Source organism: Phoenix dactylifera, unplaced genomic scaffold, assembly GCF_009389715.1.
Source record: "Phoenix dactylifera cultivar Barhee BC4 unplaced genomic scaffold, palm_55x_up_171113_PBpolish2nd_filt_p 000661F, whole genome shotgun sequence".
Classification (NCBI taxonomy): domain Eukaryota; kingdom Viridiplantae; phylum Streptophyta; class Magnoliopsida; order Arecales; family Arecaceae; genus Phoenix; species Phoenix dactylifera.
Genome location: NW_024068050.1, coordinates 96646 through 117355, shown reverse-complemented (window position 1 = coordinate 117355; position 20710 = coordinate 96646). Strand labels below are relative to the sequence as shown.

General features: G+C 44.2%; 1 protein-coding gene across 4 annotated transcripts in view; it reads left to right on the top strand.

Moving 5' to 3' along the window:
* Positions 1-303: 303 nt before the first annotated feature.
* The window catches only part of LOC103718884 (chloride channel protein CLC-c-like), a 37078-nt gene continuing 16671 nt past the window's right edge, over positions 304-20710 (top strand). Inside the window, exons 1-4 of one of the 4 annotated variants that reach the window (XM_026809200.2) lie at positions 304-518; positions 3300-3603; positions 4560-4760; positions 6972-7149. In XM_026809200.2, coding sequence (XP_026665001.2) covers positions 3335-3603; positions 4560-4760; positions 6972-7149 — 648 coding nt within the window. In that variant the 5' untranslated portion in view covers positions 304-518; positions 3300-3334. Of the gene's footprint in view, positions 519-3283; positions 3604-4559; positions 4761-6971; positions 7150-20710 lie in introns of all 4 variants that reach the window. The other 3 variants (XM_026809199.2, XM_008807885.3, XM_039119933.1) reach the window with 3 other exon arrangements.

Here is a 20710-nt window from a genome sequence, read left to right as displayed (position 1 = left end):
GCCGCCGGCCGAGCAATACTTGGTTAAATGGTGAACCCCCAAAAATTTCACGTGATCCCCGCAGGGTGGCTGCAAGTAACCATGAGATGGTCGGCATGTAGCCCTCCAGTGTACTCTCATCGTGATTCATCAAAAAACCCAACGTGCGGCCAACAAAAGGAGACGCGACGAGACGCCCGAATTCCAATCTTACCCTACCCCCCACCGCGGATCAAATCCTCGCCATCCATTTTAAAAAGATTCTATCTTTTATTAGTATGAAAATTGGTGATTCTAAGCGGGCAAGCTAGTTAAGGCCTTGGGCTGGCCCCTGAGATACCGCCGGGTCTTTCTCTATAACACCTTCTCGCAACCTTTGTCTCTATTTGTCCACCTCCAACCTCGAAGCAAGCAAGAGAGAAACACAGAAAAAAAAAAGCCTCCGAGAGACCTAAACGAGAAAAATGACTGGGCTTTTCCAGCCGTTGGACCGTGGAAAACCGATGCCTTTTCTCCTCCTGATCTCGAGCTAGAACGAGGTAAGACTCCTTCGATTCTTTTGACTCAACGCTTCCGCTTTCTTTCTATTATGTCAATGATGCTTAATTTTTATCAAAGCGGCGGATTGAGATTTTTTTTTTCTATTTGATATTTTAAGAGGAAGGCTGCTCAATTATATTTTGTCTTGTTTCAAAGTTTTTCTCATTTAAGGTCAGGAGGAACTTAATCTTTTTTTTCTTCTTCCAACTTGAGCCAATAGATGGGATTATCGTTGGTTTTGATTAAAAATTCCAAACTGGCCTCAAGCTGAACTCGAGAGATTATAAAATTGCATCCAAATATGAACTTTACTAATTTTTTTTATTGTTTATTTGATGATTAAATTTAAATCCGGATAATGGATGAGATTATATTATTAAATGAAGGAAGAAAATAAAAACAAGGTTTGGATTTTAGTTTAGCTTTTTCTGCCCTTTTAGCCTTTCGGCTCTTTCCGCAATCTTTACTTGTGGTTATTCTTTATTCTTGAATTTTCCATCTTTTCTTCTTTTTTTTTTCTTGAGTCGTCCTTTTTCCTTCGATCTTAATTGTTGGTCCTTGCCTTGGAAAGTCTCTTTAATCTATTTTGACGTAGCAATTTATATTTGTTGGGTTGCTGTATCATACTCTTATGAGGAGTCGAGAGAAGGACAGGGGATGGGTGATCATTCGACCACACTGGAGTCTGAACTAGCGAGCACGTTGTTGCTTGTCAAGTTTCAATCACGCTCACCAAATGAACTTTGGAGTTCTAAGAAAATCGCATTCAAATCTTAAGAGACGTTGAAGGCTATTTTACAGGCAGAAATTTTATTAGAGGCATTAAAATTAGTAATTTTTAAAAAAATATTTATTTTAGAATTATTTTATATGGAAAAGGAATTGTTAAATTTGGCAGTACGATGATCAAGGAAAACATTTTAGAATTGCTTTATATGGAAAGGTATTACAAGCTTATTTAGAATTATTTTTAAGAGATTATTTTAGAATTATTTTTAGAATTACAAGCTTAAACATTTTATAGGTTCAATTGTGCCATGTCATGGTTCTTTGCTTGTAGTAACAGTAACAGAAAAAGCTTGTATCATCATTTTCTTTTATATGGTGGCTTCCTTGCTGGCAAAAGTTTTTGGTTGACTAGGCCTTAATTTTGAGGGGGAGTTTGTCATAAGAGTTTGTATTAGTTTAGCATCGTATATAATATGAAAAAAAAAATAAAAGGAGCGAAGTTTGCACTGACAGCATCCATGACCTGCCTAATAGCCATACCATATTAATTATTTCATTTGGACCCAACTTCTTACTTGATACTCCCTAAAGAACAGCCAACTCATGTGGCAATGTCATGGATTGCAAGCTAGCTTTTTCATGTCATCTTGCCGTGCACTCGTCAATTAAGCATGCCAATGCCATCTAAGGTACATGATTGCCAATGTAATCATCGAGCGAAGCTTGTTTCAAGCTTATGATTGACATGACATATCAAATTAGAATTTGTAAAAGCTAATGCTACCAATTGGGTGACGTAGCATGCGGAACAAAGGAAAAAGGAAATGAATAATCGTATGGCAATAAATTCTTATTGCTTTCTCCAGTTGGCAAAAAAGTATATATGCATGGCAGCTGTCCTACGTACTAAAGCTGTAACCAATGCTTTCCAACCATTTGCCATATACTTAGGCCAGTGTCCTCTCCCACCAACGGATCCATGGGGGCCTGCCGTTAAGACACACCGCCCCCCGTCCCAGTTGTGGATTACTTTAGCTAGTATGCACTGAATCCCTAAAGTGAAATGATTTAGACTGCTACAAAGGGATGCCCGATGCAGCAGGGAATTTGATGTCCCCTGTAAATCCAACTTCCGAACGAAATAGATTTTGTGTGATATTTTATGTTAACAGCTTTGCTCTAAGGTGTTTGTTTGGATGTTGCAACCAATTGAAGGAATTGAAGAGAGATAGGATTAAACTGCATTAAAATCTTTGGGTTTGCGGTATATACGTTGCGTCCACCAATATCTTACGTCTATGCCATATGGATTGTGGAGTTCGTGCCTTCGTAAGAGTCCTTCAAAGCAGTGTCGCACATGCTTGTCCAAGTCCACCACCTATGAAAGATTCTCCTTGCACACTTCACTTATGGTAATACTCTTAAGCGGCCATGGCGAGTAACGTGCTGACAAAAAGATTGCTTGGAAGCTACGTGTTGTAGAATGGAAGCCAAAACACGTGACCCAAGCTACGGTATCGTCTTATCTTATCGTATTATAAAACGGATGGTTTGTTGCAAATAAAGTTTATCGTTAGATGGTCCTTATCCTCGTTGATCATTCCCAAGTGGGCTTAAATTGTCGTCGTTTGCCCTCGTGCTTCTTCCTTCATTAGGCCAATTAAATTATTGTCATTTGCCCACGGGCTCTTTTCTGCACCATATGACCCTGCGTCTTTTACGCATTTTGTTTTGCCCTCCCATCTCGTGCGTCGAACGGACCTACATGATCTACATGATCTTGACACACGGTGCATTCACTGTATCGTCATACACGGCACCTAGCTTAATAAAGAAAGCAAAAATAATAAATGCATTCCTCTTGGGACTCTATGATGATAGGCCCATAATTTGGATATGAATGGAGCTTCATGACTCGGGCCCTGGTTGCGTAATATAAACAGCATAACAAACAATCCACAGATAAATGCTGATCTGTTATTCTAATTATTTCTTGCTGTTATGTGCAGATTGTCTTTCTACGTAATTGTTATAGTTTGTCTTGCGTACAGGTAGAAGAAGAGGGAAAGAGGTTAAGAAGAGAGAGATGGAAGGGAGAGAAGGGAAGGACATAGAGAACAACGAAGGAGGAGCGATGGCAATGCCGGTGGCGGTGGGGGGAGAGGAGGAGGGAGAGGGGAGAGGGGTGATGGAGAGGAATGGAGTTGGAGGAGGAGGATCAGGCTTCTTCTACGAGGAGGAGGACAAGGAGATGGGGATGAGGGAGCCGCTGCTGCGGAGGCGCACCATGAACACCACCTCCCAGCTCGCCATCGTCGGCGCAAATGTCAGCCCCATTGAGAGTCTGGACTATGAGTAAGCTGCCAACCATCATCCCTTTCGTTCCACCTTCTTCTCAGATTTTTATTTTTCTTATATTTTCTTATTAAGTTTTGATGCCATGATTATTAGCCCAATGATAAGGTTGTGTCACAAGAGGTAAGGCTGCGTACATCTGATTCTCTCTGTATCCCTGCACTGGCAGGAGCCTAATGCGGGCCACCGTTTTTATTGAAGTGTTAATGAATATGAGACAGCAACTCCACATTGTTTTGAGTAATACATGATACATCTTGACTGCACCGCACATAGAAATTCTTTTTTGATTATGTCCAATGTTATCCAGCCTAGTTAATTTTCGACATCATGATTATCCATGTTTTGAAGTTTGCTTTTCTTTTCTTTTTCTTTTTTTTGATCAAGTTATCTCAAATGATATTCTTTTCTTTTCTTTTCTTTTCTTTTTGATCGAGTTATCTCGAATGATATGCTTTTCTTTTCTTTTCTTTTCATTTTTGATCGAGTTATCTCGAATGATATGGAATCATGGCATGGCTATTGCGCTTGTATCTGGTTATTTTGCATAATAGGACACCGGTTGACTTACAAAAGTACAATATTTTAACCATATCTTTCTATGCTTTCTTGTAGCTCTGTTATTTTGAATTTATAATTGTTATTTATAGCTAGTGATTCTGTTCGTGATGGACTATAGTAGATGATGTTCCTGTATTTTTGGTTCCTGATCATTTGGGGGCAAAAAGATGAGATCAGGAACCGTGCCAACAAGATGTCACACATCTTATAGAGCCTGTTTGTGTTGGGTTTGGATTATGGGTTTTGAAGTGAAGAACTTCCAAAGGGAGGTGTTTCCACCTCTTGACAGTGGAGTTATGTCATCACATATTTACTAGACAAGTCCTATCTTCCTTTCAGCATGAAGATGTTGTGCCTTTGGCGAAACAGATATTCACATATTTACTTTTTTTCAGAATTGTAGAGAATGATCTATATAAGCAGGACTGGAGGTCAAGGAGAAAAGTTCAGATATTCCAGTATGTTGTCCTGAAGTGGACCCTTGCTCTTCTTATTGGCCTGGGTACTGGGCTGGTTGGCTTCTTCAACAACCTTGCAGTTGAGAACATTGCTGGTTTTAAGTTGTTGCTGACTAATAATCTTATGCTTAAGGAAAGGTATGAATTCCACCAAATGCTCCCTAGGGATCGGCTAACTTCATGCAAAGTTGTTTTTTTTAAGCAATATGCATAGTTTAAGTTCTATTGAATAAATAGCTTGTCTGAGCATGTTAAAATTCATAATTTATTCGGCATAGGTTAAATTCTATCATCCAGCAAAATATTTGGAAACGTTTGGGAAATGTTGCATCCTAAAATACAATAACAGATTATAGTAAGAAGGAATGTAGAGAACAATAAGATATTCTTGGTTCTTATGTTCAAAAAAGTATTTGATGTAAGATACTAAAATTATGGCAATACATTATGTTCTCATATTTGCTGAAAACAGGGATATGGAGAGATAAATAACATTCAGTGTTAGCTTGACATTCTACCACTAGTTTAGGTTCTTTTATGATCTTGGAACATTTATTAGGATTAACAATAACATTCACTTAGTTATGTATATCTGATAGGTAGTTGACAGGTCAATCTCTTCTGCTTTGTTACTCAGGTTTTTTACCATTTTTGGGTTGACATGATGTTTCTTTTTCTTTTTTTCTTTATGCAAGTTTCGTTGACATCGTGTAATCATTATTATGTTGTAATTTCTGTTAATTGAGTACATATATTTTCTTGTGGTTGATGTATATGATGATCTGGATTGATTACCTTTACTTGATAGACATTTTAAGTGGATAAGTGCATGATAGGTCATAGGTATATGATCTTTTTAGCTGCAGTAATTCCTGTACATAGCAGTAGAATCACATCTAGCTGTTCTCTTCGACATGTACATGAAAATCTATGACTGTATAATGCAAGACACAACATGATCCTGAAGGGAACAGGAGCTTACCTGTGTCATAAGATATTCCTAGAAACATGCTCCTATTCTGGCAGATTTTAGTCCATAGTTTTTATAAGTATAGCAAATTTGTCTTTCTGTCACTGTCCCTTATATGAAGTGGAAGATCAGATGCAGGGGGACACATTAACATGGAGCTGCTAAGTCCATGAACCCCACTATGAAAACATACGCAAAAGATTTCCTCCATCCTTTCATACTCTATTCCTCAAATGGTCTAAAGAAGAACAACAAAAGATACTACCCAATTCATAGGTGTCATAACTCATGGCTTGGTAGAGAAAATCAGAGTCAAAATTATGTGATCCTCACTGATACTAAAGGGTTGTTTGGTATTTTGCTTCTCCGAGATGTTTATTAAAACAATCAAAAAAGACCTACTCTTATGTGCAGATTTTATGAGAAAAGGGAGACCTGTTTTTATGTAAACTCTATTTTCGAAGTGCTATGACCTGTCAATCTTGTCCAAAACCGAGCCAACCAAAAATGCGTTTCAAAAACTCATTTACTTTAGGTTTCACATAGATTAATTTTAAATGAACAGCACAACAGAACAATCCTCAACTTTTGTAAGACCATACATTTTAAAACTTAAAAGACCCTTAGATCACTTGATACTAGAATTTGTATTAATTACATCTCTGTCATAATAAAGGTAGTTGACAAATGCAAGCGATCTAACGGTCTTACACCTAGTCATATGGTCACCCAATTAGCTCTCTCTGGTGTAATTTATAGTAATCTATTGTGGCTTCAATGTGACTAGAATGAGTCGACAATTAACATTCATGCATTTGAGTCAGAGGACCTCTCTAACTTGTGCAGACAATATATCACCTCCCATTTGACAGAGTCTTTTATTGGTTGGATTCTTCGCATGACCATCATGTGTGAAACATAAACCTGTGTCAGTACCATTATATATGACCAGTACGTATTGGAATAACCACACTAGCTGATGAGACATATTGTTTACTGTGGAACCTTAATGTGTGCAAATCTTTGGGTATCATTTGATTAGTTGTAATGATCTGATCGCTCAGGAATTTCTGAAAGCTCATCTTGAACATCAGAACAATTATGCATTGATCCTTCAGTGACCAAATAGTTGTGATTTTCCGTCTTTGGGTTTTGCGGCATTTAGTTGAAATGCATCTATATGCATAAAGTACAATGAGTTAATTATGTAAATATGCTGGCAGCGGATTGCAGAAGCATACAAACAAAATATAAAAATTGAAAGCTTTCTAATTGCACATAATCTTACCTGCTGTAATGGAATTGAAATCTACTACTTGATAAATAACATTCGCATCTGTAGAAAAAGTCCAAGTAAGTATTATGTCGTTCCAGTGCAGGTACCGAGAAGCATTTTTGGCATATGCTGGCTGTAATTTAGTTTTGGCTGCAGCAGCCGCAGCCTTATGTGCTTACGTTGCTCCTGCGGCCGCTGGGTCTGGCATCCCTGAAGTGAAAGCTTATCTCAATGGTGTTGATGCTCACTCTATATTAGCTCCCAGCACACTCTTCGTGAAGGTTATTCCAACCCTCATACTTTTGATTTATGTTTTGTGTCACATGCTACCATGAATGCAGAAATCCAATACAGATAAAGATTCAAGTTAAATGCAGTAGACATAAGGATTCAATTTCTGTTGCAATGTTTGTATGCACAAAAAAGGAAATTCATAACCCAGATCTGGCATGCAAATCTTCTTTCTCGTCAGATTCTCCTAAACACTAGATAGAAATCATTCACCATGGCAGAAAATAAGTCATTTTCGGAACCTCTTTCTTTACTTTTAAAGCTTCATTTCATCGCTAGCACATATGGCCAGTTCATGAAAGTCATGATCATCTGTAAACTTCTGTTTGGACCTGGATGTGGTCAAAGTTGAATTTCACTTGGTCACCCAGCCTAATCGGCTAAATATTATGTCGGTGTGCCATACCTTTTCTTAGAAGTTTCTTGCCTTCATAGTTCAACTCTACACTGCAATTTGTTGTTATCCTTCTATAATGACCAGAGATAAAGCACTCCAGACCAAGGTCCGCCGTACCGGTACCGGTCGGCGTACCGGTGGCCGGCCGGACCGGTACGGTACCGGTCCGGTCCGGTACGTACCGGCCGGTACCGGTACGGTACGCGGTGGTTTCAAAAACCACAGCGCGCGGCGCTGTGGTTCTAAAAAAAAAAATCGTACCGGTGCGAACCGGCTGGTTCGCACCGGTACGAGACTAGTACGGGCCCGAACCGGCCGGTTCAGATAAAAAACAGAAAAATACCGGTTTTTTTGCCGTTCCGGTACCGGTCTAGGACCGGACCGGTACGTACCGGCCCGTACCGGCCGGTATGGGCTGGTACGGCATTCCATGCTCCAGACTATTAATAACCATTTTGTCTATCAAAGAAGTGACAGAGGCTTAACAAGAAGTTCTACAATATGCTCAACTACAATAGTTATGTCAGCTCTGTTGGATTTAATGATTAAATGTTTTATTTTGTCGCCATCCTCTGGTGGTGCGGTTGGTTTGTGTGTGGGGTTGTTCTCACAAGGATGTGAGATCGAGTCTTCTTCCTGTGGTTTTTGCGTAAAAGCCTTTTGTGCAAGAAAGCTTGCACGAACGTAAAAGCACTTGCTTTTATGTTCGCTTGAGGGGCGCGTAAGGCCCAGGAGTCACGCTCGTCACGTCCACATGAAGGATCGCGCCCGCGAGGGGCACGACCGTGGCTTCGTGCCTCACGCGAAGAGTCGCACCCCGAGCACGACCGTGGTTTCGCGCCTCACGCGAAGAGTCGCGCCCCACAGGCATACGTCACGTAGAGGTCTATAAATAGACAACCTCTACAGATTAGAAACATATCATATCAGAAATAGAGGATTCCTAATCTCTCTTCTCTCTCTACTCTCTCTACCAGTTAAAATATTTCTTCCAATTTTTTTTTTTAAATGGGCTTGCTGCATATTGATTCTGGGTTCGAAGCCTTCTTTGATCCGTGCAAATCATCGAGGCAAAAGGAACGAGAGGCTGTTGTATCTCAGGAGTAAAACACCATCCAAGCCTAGTGCACTGTAAGGCGGCGAAATCTACTTCAAGAAAAGTGACCAACATACCACGTCTCAGCATCTCGGGTTCCATTTTTCTACTTTTACTTTTATTTTTTTCTGTTTTAGCCTATTACTGCCTATTATTTATTGAAGTAGAATAGTTTAGTTTTATTTCTGCTTCAAATTTATTTGCAACAATCTTGAAGTAGATTTTCCTACGTATAATAGGCTAGTAATTAGAGTTACCCCAATGGCCAATGCAAGTGACCCGGTTCCTCCTGAAAAGTTTAATGGAACTAATCTTAATCATTGGAGAGAGAAAATGGAAATCTCTTAACCACGCTTGGATTATTTTTCATAATTTTTGACTCTCCTCCAAATGAGGATGAGAATGAACCGGCTAGAACTTGTAATTTAGATGAATTTAAGAAGAAAGACTACCTGTGTAGGGGTAGGATTTTGTCCTATCTTTCTGATCCCCTTTTTGATGTCTATTGCACTCTAAAAATGATGGGGACATCAGCTAGGTCCCCATTTTATTTGCATATTTGCTTATTGTTATTTCTGGGTTTATTTGTGTTTTAGGATTTATTTGTGGTTTATTTTATTCTGGGCTTATTTGCATTTTAGGGCTTATTTATGGGGAATTATTTAATGTAAGGGGTTTATTTTAATTGTTCTTATGGGGGCCTATTTAAAGGGAACTTTTATGTTGATTAGGGTTTTGATGAAGAATTAAACATTTTCTCTCCACCTATTCTCCTCCTCTCTTCTTCTCTCCTCCTCTTCTCCTCCTCCTCCTCTTTCTCTTCTCCCTCTTCTTCTGTTCTGATTTACAATCCCGCTGAAGTTCTTCCTCCAGATTTGGTCCGGCATCAACTTGGTATCAGAGCCGTTGGCTTTGCCCCTGCTGCCAAAGCCACGAGCCAGATTATCTGCCAACGCCCGGGGTCTAGCTTCTCTCTCTCTCGGTTCTCACCAGAGGCAAAGGGAAACCCTGTCTGCGTGCCCTTCCCACCAGCCGTCACCACCGTGAACACCTCTACCACCCACCGCCAGACCACCGGTGGTTCTTCTGCGGTCTCCCAGAAGTTAAGCCGTAGCCGTCCGGGATCAAGCGTCACAGGCAAACAGCAAAAAAAAAAAGTCTGCAGCCGAGAGAGAAGAAAGAGCCACAGTCCCTGTGCCGGATTCCCCCCTCGCGTCCATCTGACTTGATCCCTCGGTCGTCGCCGTTGCCCCACCACCTGCAACCACCGGCAGCCGGTGTATGGCCGATCGTCGCCGGATTCCCGGATTCCTGTGGCCGCACGAATATTACGCCGTACGTCGACCACGGACACCGGAGCGCGTCGAAGGGCCACGTGTGACTCCCGCTGCCGGAAAGAGGAAGAGCGTCGCCGACCTGTTCTCGACCTTGTCCCTTGGCCCTGTCGACGCACCCGCCGACCACCGCGCACAAGGAAATCCCGGCCACCACCACGACCAGCCGCCGCCTGTCGCCGCCGACAACGGAGCCACTGTCACCGTTCCGTTCGGCCGCTCCGCAACCACCGCCGAAGCGGCCGGAACGCCCTCCCGAATCGATCGGGAGGTTGAAGGAGTTACGGTAACGGGTCAGTTCTAAACCCGTTACCCAACCCGATAACCCGGGTCTCCAACAAAAAAAAAAAAATCACGTGATCTGCATGTGCCGGTTTTACAGTTATCGGAGCGGGTTTCATTCGAAACCGATAACCCGAACCCGTTAAGGTTCAAAAAAAAAAATCCCGTAGGATCACGTGACCTGCACGTGTTCCCAAAAAAAAAAAAAAAAAAAAAAAAACTAACCTCTGTTTCTTTCGAGCCGCCGACGCCATTGCCGCCGCCCCCTGCCGTGCCGTCTCTGCTGCCGACGCCCTCTCCTCCGTCAACCGAGCCGCGCCGCCCCTGTGTCCGTGCCGTTCGGGCCTCGCTCCGCCTTCGCCGTCTCCGCCGGCCTCGCTCCGTCTTCGCCGTCTCCGCCCGTGCCGCCTCTTGCCGCCGCCGAGATCCGCCATCGCCCGATTCCCGTGTTCTCCCTCCCCACCGAGCTGCACCGCCTTGCCGTCGTCGTCCCCGCCGCTCCCGCGACCGCCCGATTGCCACCACCGCTGCCTCCTATCCTCCTTAGTCCTTGCTTCGCCGCTGCCCCTCTGCTCACCGCATCTCCATCGCCGTCACACGCCACCGCAGCTCCGCCCCTCCTTACCACTGCCGACCGCCGCCTGCCGTTTTCTCCTTTCGCCGAGAGGCACCAAGCCCCTTCCCCTAACTCCATTTTTTCCCACCCCCTGTTGCAGTCATCCAAGCCACCATCGCGGGCTTCCTTGGCCCGCCTTCCACCAAACCCTCCCGTCTGGCCCTGTTGCCACTTGTCCAGCAGGCCACCAGCCCAGTCCGTCTCTACGGCCCGATTCTGTCCGTCAGCCCAAGGCCCTTGGCCGCAGGCCCTGTTTCAGGCCCAAGCCAGGGTGTTCTTCAGCCCATTTCAACAGCCCAGGAAGCCTTGTGCTGTAGATGCAGGTCCAAAACTCCAGCTAGCTCTGCCCGGTGCCAACTTCGTGTTCGAGACTCCACGAGCAGACGATTCTGGTCCACTGCATTCACCACAGGTAATAGGTTCTTCCTCCTTTGGGCTTGCTTATCTAAATATGTTCTAGTTCTCTTGCATGACAGCCCTATTTTGAAACTTATTTTCTTGTCAAACTGCAAAACCTAGAACATTTTCCACTACACCCGTCCTACCTACCAATTAAATCTAAATATTAAATTAGCACACCGTAGTGTCAGGATATCATCAACATCCATAGATCAGATTACTTTCAGACTTTGAATGACTGTAAAACGTGTTTGCAACCTAACTTCTTATAGTGACTAATTTTCTACTTTAATTCTGAAATAACCAAAGTACAAATTAGTAACATTTAATTTTAAGTTATTTTTGTGAAAAGTTGCTGATTTCTGAATTCATAGTAGGTTGCATTAGTGGGTTGCATCAGTAGGTTGTCCTGCATTACATTTGGACAATTAGGGTTCATTAGTAGCATTGCATATCATATCACCAACTAGAGTAGTTCCTGTATGCCCACCCGTAGTGGTAGAGAGTACCTCCTCACTGACTCTCAGACTCCTTTATCCACCATGGACCCCAGAGTTATACAAGATATTCTGGAACAATTAGCTGCAATACGAGCTGATCAAGACGAATTCAAACGTGAGATCCGTGCTCTAGTACAACACCCTAGGACTCCGGAACCATCATCCCCAATTGCAGCTTATCCCGAGTTTGGTTTGACCACACCGCCTGTAGCTTTTCCTCATCCCCCTAGGAACCAACTTCATCCTGATCACCAGCGCGATTTTGATGAGCGATTACTTCGTACCGTACGAGTAGATGCCCCCACATTTGCTGGTCAATTAGAGCCGAGCATGTACCTTGATTGGAGAGCAGCCATGGACAATTATTTTGAGTGGTACGATATGACTGAAGATAGAAAAGTACGGTTTGCCAAAATGAAGCTTATTGGGCAAGCTCACTGGTACTGGCATAACGTTGAACATCGGCGTGAGACCCAGAGGCTTCCACGCATCACCACGTGGGAGGATATGAAAGAAAAACTGAATGAGAAGTATCTGCCATTCTCTTACCGACAACGCCTTATGGATAGGTGGCAGAAACTAACTCAAGGAACTTCAACTGTTGCCGATTACATTGCACAATTTGAGGAGTTTCACATGAGGTGCGGTGTAATCGAAGAGGAGACTGTTACTCTTTCTAGGTTTCGAGCCGGACTCCGTGAGGAGATCCAGAAAGAATTAATCCTCCGAGAGATTACTACCCTTGGCCAGGCATACCAATTGGCTCAAGACGTGGATAGTTTTTTACGAGTCCCTGTGGTGAGACGTACCAACTCTCGGTTCTTGCCCCCAGGAGCCCGACCTAATCAAAGCCATCTCCCACAACCCAGACCACTCTCCAACCATCCTTCCCAGCCCGGTTCTAGCCAAACACCGACTAGGACGTTCCCGGTGCCTGCTCAAAGTACATCAACTGATAAAGGAAAAGGCATATTAAGGTCCAACCCGCCCTTAAGAAACCAAACCCAGTGTTTCAGGTGCCAAAAGTTTGGTCATATTGCGTCCCAATGTAATGCCAAGACCTATTTAATGACTGAACTGGAAGCAGGAACCCAGGATACTGAATGTGTCGAAGAAGTCTATGAACCAAACATCGAGGATTTTGTAGATGACTTTGGAGATGAAAAGACCGGGTTAGAGTTTGTTCAGACTGAATACCAAAATGAGCCCACTGATAGTAATGACCAAAACCATAGGCTCCATGTGGTTAGGTGCACACTAGCCCAAACAAAGACTGAACAAGACTGGCGAAGAACCTCCCTATTTTATACACTTATTAAGATCAATGGTAAAACATGCAAAATCTTATTTGATAGCGGGAGTTGCATCAATGCCATTGCGTCTGGAGTTGTTTCTCGCCTTGGCCTGAAATCTACCCCTCATCCTAATCCATATAAAGTAGCCTGGGTAGATAAGACGTCCATTTCGGTTTCAGAAAGATGCCTTGTCCCGATTCAATTTCTATCTTATAAAGACGAGATTTGGTGCGACTGCCTTCCGATGGACGTAGGTCAAGTCATTCTAGGAAGACCTTGGTTATACGATAGGGACGTCACACTTCATGGTCGGTCAAATTCGTGTAGTTTTATGTTCCAGGGTCGGAAAATTATACTGAATTCATTGCCTCCTAGAGAGCCCGGCCCTGAGAAGAAGGGTGCTACACCACAAAAAGAAGAGTCACTTCACATCATTACTTCGAAAGAGGTAATGAAAGATATCGAAAGCCATTCACCTGTGTTCGCCCTTGTGGCTAGAGTTATTAATGTGGAGTCAAATGTCGAACATCCGGCCGCCGTAGTTCCTCTGTTGAAGGAGTTTCACTCTGTCTTCCCAACTGATCTTCCAGAGGCACTCCCTCCAATGCGTGATATCCAGCACGTAATTGATCTCATTCCTGGAGCGTCACTGCCAAATCTTTCCCACCATAGACTCAATCCAAACGAGCACACTGAACTGAAACGCCAAGTTGACGAACTCGTCACTCGAGGGTATATTCGTGAGAGTTTGAGTCCCTGTGCTGTACCTGCACTCCTCACTCCCAAGAAAGATGGCTCTTGGAGGATGTGCGTCGATAGCCGTGCTATCAATAAAATCACGGTTAAGTATCGTTTTCCCATTCCTAGGCTGGGCGACCTTTTAGACTATATGTCTGGTGCTACAGTTTTTTCCAAGATCGACCTAAAGAGTGGGTACCACCAGATTCGGATTCGTCCTGGGGATGAATGGAAAACTGCATTCAAAACCAAAGATGGACTCTACGAATGGTTAGTAATGCCTTTCAGATTAACAAATGCTCCAAGTACTTTTATGAGGGTGATGACACAGATCTTTCGACCTTTCTTGAACAAATTTGTCGTTGTATACTTTGATGACATCCTCATTTATAGTCAAACTCAAGAGCTCCATCTCTCACACCTAAGGCAGGTTTGTGAAGTCCTGCGGAAAGAAAGCTTCTTTGCAAACCCTAAGAAGTGTGCCTTCCTAACTAATCACGTCACTTTCTTAGGATTCATAGTATCTTCCAAGGGTGTATCCGCTGATCCAGAAAAAGTAAGCGCGATAGTCGATTGGCCTGAGCCCAAGACCTTAGCCGAGGTACGTAGTTTTCATGGTCTGGCTACTTTCTATCGTCGCTTCATTAGGAATTTTAGTTCAATAATGTCTCCCATCACAGATTGCATGAAGAAAGGAGACTTTATCTGGACTAAGTCGGCATCCCAAGCATTTAAAGATATTAAGCATAGGATGACCGAAGCACCTGTCTTGCGCCTTCCTGATTTCACTAAGGTATTCGAGGTCGCATGTGATGCCTCTGGCGTTGGTATAGGTGGTGTGTTAAGCCAAGAAGGTCACCCTGTCGCGTTCTTTAGCGAAAAGTTAAGTGATGGCAGGTTGCGTTATTCCACCTATGATAAGGAATTCTATGCGGTAGTGCAAACTTTGCGACATTGGCGACACTATTTGCTACCGCAAGAATTTGTTCTGTATTCAGACCATGAGGCTTTAAAGTATCTCAATTCTCAAAAGAAATTAAACCTTCGACATGGCCGATGGATTGAGTTTCTACAAGCCTATACTTTTGTGCTGAAACATAAAGCTGGAGTTGAGAATAAGGCTGCTGATGCGCTCAGTCGACGGATCTTCCTCCTATCCATGATGAGCACTGAAGTAATTGGTTTTGAAAGGATCAGGGAACAATATACCACCTGTCCCGATTTTAGTAATGTATACCTGACCTTACGAGATGGAGTAGAGAGAGCACGATGAATTCTTTTTACACGATGATTATCTCTTTCGCTCCGACCGTTTGTGTATTCCTCGAACTTCTTTGAGAGATTTTCTAGTATGGGAAATACACGCTGGAGGACTGTCTGGGCATTTCGGGAGAGACAAAACCATTGAGATGGTGGAAAGACGTTTCTTCTGGCCGAGTCTCAAGAGAGACATGGCCAAGATCGTCGCTCAGTGTCGCACATGTCAATTAGCCAAACAACGTAAACAGAACACTGGGCTTTACACTCCACTACCTGTTCCTGATTGTCCGTGGCAAGATGTTAGCATGGATTTTGTGTTAGGGCTTCCACGTACCTCGACCAAACACGATTCCATTTTTGTAGTAGTGGACCGATTCTCTAAAATGGCTCATTTTCTCCCATGTTCTAAGACTTCTGATGCTTCTAGGATTGCGAAACTCTATTTTGACGAAGTCGTTAGACTCCATGGTCTTCCTAAATCTATTGTGTCCGATAGGAATGTTAAATTTATGAGCTATTTTTGGAAAACTCTTTGGCACATGATGGGTACCAAATTAAAATTTTCCTCTGCCTATCATCCCCAAACTGATGGCCAGACCGAAGTGGTCAACCGAAGTCTAGGGAGTCTTCTCAGATGTCTGGTAGGTGAGCATACTAGGACTTGGGATCTCGTGTTACCAACTGCCGAGTTTGCATATAATAGTTCGGTCAATAGGACCATAGACATGAGTCCTTTTGAAGTGGTGAATGGCTATAAACCTAGGCAACCTATAGACTTGATTCCCATGTCTCATCAACATAGAGTCTCTGAGTCTGCACAATCATTTGCTTCACACCTGCATTCATTGCATCAGGAGATCAGCAAGCTTATTCACTCTAATAACTTAAAATATAAATCCTTTGCTGATTTGCACCGACGTTATAAAGAATTAAATGGAGGTGATTCAGTCATGGTAAGAATTAGACCTGAACGACTTCCTTCGGGGACGTTCAAAAAGTTGCAATCTCGTAGTGCGGGACCGTTCAAAGTCCTAAAGAAAATCAGTTCGAATGCGTATGTTGTAGATCTTCTTGAAGACTATGGGATTAGTGCGACATTTAATATTGAAGATTTAGTCCCATACAAGAAATCAACATTCATTCCTTCTGACCCTTTTGTTGATACATCCACTGTTGTTGATCACCCTGCTCTAGCACCTGCTAGTGAGCCTCCACCTCCACAGTTTCATGCACGCAGAGAACACATAGAACATATATTAGATGAGCAGGTTATATCTACCAGGAGAGGAAGCTACCAACGTTACCTTGTTCGGTGGAAAGGTCGATCCGAATCAGATGTGTCGTGGATTTCGCGAGCTGAGTTGCAGCGCCTTGACCCGGATCTTCTGGAGCAGTACGACAGCCGACCCGATTTACACTCGACAGGGTCGAGTTTTTCTCACCCGGGAGGAGTTGATGGGGACATCAGCTAGGTCCCCATTTTATTTGCATATTTGCTTATTGTTATTTCTAGGTTTATTTGTGTTTTAGGATTTATTTGTTGTTTATTTTATTCTGGGCTTATTTGCATTTTAGGGCTTATTTGTGGAGAATTATTTAATGTAAGGGGTTTATTTTAATTGTTCTTATGGGGCCCTATTTAAAGGGAACTTTTATGTTGATTAGGGTTTTGATGAAGAATTAAACATTTTCTCTCCACCTATTCTCCTTCTCTCTTCTTCTCTCCTCCTCTTCTCCTCCTCCTCCTCTTTCTCTTCTCCCTCTTCTTCTGTTCTGATTTACAATCCCGCTGAAGTTCTTCCTCCAGATTTGGTCCGGCATCAAAAAACCTCTAAGAAGATTTGGGATGATCTTAATAAAAAATATGGTATCCAAGATGCCGGAATGGATAAGTATACTGCTAGTCAATTCCTGTCTTATAAGATGGTAGACACGAAGCCCATAGGCTTAAGGGGAATGGGTATAACTGAGAGCCTTCAAGTTGCTTGTACCATTGACAAGCTTCCACCTTCTTGGAAAGATTTTGGGTTGTCCCTAAAACATAAGACCGAGGAAATGAGCATGAAAATCCTATTATCTGCCATTAGAATCCAAGAGCAACATCTTGAGAAAGACAATGAGCAAATCATGAACCCTGAGTTTCTAACTAAGGTGAACTTTGTAGAAGGCCAGAATAAAACCTATAGGTTCAAAAACTCCAAATTTGAAAAGGGTGGACCTAAGAATAAAGGAAAATCCATGAAGCCAAAATACCAAATCAATAAGAATGATCGGAGGCCGATTTACTACAATTATGGAAAATCCGGTCATATGGCACTAGTATGCCAGATGAAGTATTAGAACTATGAACATGCACCTCCTCAACCTGCCAATCCACAAACCAACATGGTGTTATCCAGTACTGGCCCTACTAGTACTGATGATCGGTATGTAACTTTAAGTTCAGAGTTAAATTTGGCAATTCATTCTACCGATTGGTTAGTGGATACAGGTGCGAATGTTTATATGTGTACTGATCGTACCCTATTTACTGTTTATCAGGTTCGGAGCGGCCTAACAATGATTATGGGAAATTCTACCTTGGCACGAGTACTTGGAACTGGGAAAGTACTCTAAGGCTTACATCTGGGAATGTGCTTCCTCTATTTAATGTGTACCATGTGCCCGCAGGAAGGAGGAATCTGATCAGTGGATCTCTTCTGATAAGGAGTGGCTATTCTTTGTTATTTCAATCTAAGAAAGTGATTATAACAAAGAATGGAACATTTGTAGGCAAAGGCTATGAGTGTGATGGCTTATATGTAATTAATAAAATGAATGATGTACCTTTGGATATTCCTTCTTATAGCAATAATAAAGTTATTCTTTCAGTATGTTCTTCATTTCTTTGGCATGCTAGATTAGGACATGTGAATAATAATACTATTAAAAGAATGATTAGTTCTGGTTTATTGCCTAATGTTACATTAGATAAAAAGAAAATTGTCTAATTTGTGTTCAGTCTAGGCAACCTAGAAAACCATTTAAAATGGTAAATAGAAATTCAACTTTATTAGAATTAATACATTCAGATGTATGTGATCTAAATGGAACTTTGACTAAAGGGGGTAGAAGGTATTTCATTACCTTCATAGATGATTATTCTAAGTATTGTCAAGTTTATTTGATGAAATCTAAAGATGAAGCATTTGAGATGTTTAAGACTTATAAATCTTTAGTAGAAAATCAATTTGACAAGAGAATAAAGATTTTCAGGTCAGATAGAGGAGGAGAATACACCTCTAATGACTTGAATGAATTCTGTAGAGTTAATGGAATTCTACATGAAGTAACACCTTCCTATTTACCTCAGTCTAATGGAGTGGTTGAAAGGAAAAATCGGACTCTGCAAGATATGGTAAGATCTTTGCTTGCCAACTTAGGTTTACCTGAGGTTTGGTGGGGGGAAGCAATGCTTACTGCATGTTTCCTGCTTAATAAGGTTCTGTTGCTGGTGGTCCAAACCGAGAACGATTGGCACAGCGGTGTGAACGGGGTTCCCTTTGAGTTGCTTTGGTTGCGCTCCGCCCTCCGCCGTGAAACCTGCAAGCAAGCCTCGCACCACCACCGGGGTAGTGGGGGCCCTCCGACGATCAAGTCAGAGGAGATCGAAGGAGAAGGAGAAGGAGAAGGTAGCAGGTGAGATGATACTCTGGAAGATATATCTTACCCTCCCCCTTTCCCCCCAGCCTCATATATATCAGGCTGGGGGGTTTTTCCGGGGATTCGTCATCGTGTGGCACGATGGGGCTGCCACTGACATGGCCGTTACAGGGCGTCGTGGGGCAGCGCTGGGTACAGCCATGGCAGGGCATAGTGGAGCTCCGCTTTGTACGGCTGTTACAGGGGATCGTGGGGCAGCGCCGGATACGGCCGTTGCAGGGAGTAGTGGAGCAGGGGGCCGCGGCGTGCCTCAGAGGAACAGTCTGTTGTTGTCGAGAGATTGCCGACTCGGGGTCGGATTGCTGGATCAAGGGGCAGCCGACTCGGGGTCGGGCTGCGGAGCCGAAGATATCCGACCCGAGGTCGGATTGCTGGATCAAGGGGCAGCCGACTCGGGGTCGGGCTGCGGAGCCGAAGATATCCGACCCGAGGTCGGATTGCTGGATCAAGGGGCAGCCGACTCGGGGTCGGGCTGCGGAGCCGAAGATATCCGACCCGAGGTCGGATTGCTGGATCAAGGGGCAACCGTAGTCTTCCTGGGCGCGCGTGCCGGTCACGTGGGGCATGGTGGCTAAGTTCCCCCGTAACAGTAGCCCCCCACTTCCGAGCCTGGAACTAGGAGGGGAACGGGTGAAGGGAGTGATGCTTCGAGATTGCCGCCATCCCTCGGAAAGGCGCGCGCGCTCCGAGCTTCCCGCCTTCTTTATGGCGTATGGCAGTTGTCGCTGATCTGGCGGTCTGCGGATTTCGGCGGACATCCTTCCTTAATGGCGTCGATTCGCCTTTGGGGCGCGAACAAACTTTCGGCAGCCAGGCGTCCTCTGGTGTCACCGAGGCGTCACCCGCCTTTCCGCCTATTTAACCGGGGGCCCTCCCCCGTCCGCCTTTCTCTTCACAGGCATCTTCAAGTTTCTCCCTTGTGCCGCTGCCGTTGCCGCCGAACTGTTCGTTCGCTCCTCCTTTGACGCTCTCGGAGCCGTTCTTCCTTCCTTTCCGGTGAGTTGCCCCACTCTTCAATTTAGGGCTCTCCGTACTTTCTCCTTTCGTGTTAGTGTACTCCAGTCGTTCCGGTGCCTTCCCCCCTCTTGACCCCGTCCTGACCGTAGGTTCACTGGCCATTAGGGATGGACGAAGTAAGGGCGGACCGCATTCGGTCGGAGCTGGTCCCTGAAGACCTAGATAGGTTCGTGGCCCGGTACCACCTTCCCGAAGCCTGCAACATTACGCTCCCGGGGCCTGAGGAGAGGATGTCCCATCCTCCTCCAGGGAAGGTCGCCATCAATGAGGACATCCTTCGGGCTGGGTTCCGCTTTCCCCCCTCGGACTTAGTCGTGCAGGTGCTTCGGGGTTTAAGAGTGGCGCCGACGCAACTGGTGCCGAACTCATGGCGCACCCTGACGGCCTTCCAGGTTCTCTACCGCATGCATGAGGTTCCCGCCACCCTGAATGTCTTTTGGGAATGCTACGGCCTGAACGGCCACCCCCGGGACAGAGGGTGGTGGTGCTTCGCGGCGCGGCGAGGGTGCGGCCTCGTCAAGGATGCTCCTTCCTCCATTCACGGCTGGAAGGAGCGTTTCTTTTTCATTGACGTAGATCCCTCTTGGGGAATCGGGACAACCTGGGAGACGCCGATGAAGTCCCCGATCGGCTTATCGAGGTTGTCGAGGGAGGAGTCCGTTGGCGTTGCCGTCTTGAGGGGGCTGGTTGTCGAGGGCCGGCTTCCCCCGGTGGCCCGCCTTATTTCCGAGGATGCCTTGGTGAACGTCGGTCTGAGCTCGGTCCCCGCCGACCGTGAGCCCGCCACCACTTCTTTTTTAGCTCTTTTCTCCTCTTTCGTTTCTTCTTTCCATCAGTTTCTCAGTCTCCGACCATCTCGTCCTTTTTGCAGAAATCGACGACGTCATGCGGTCGGACAAGGCGATGGCTGTCAGT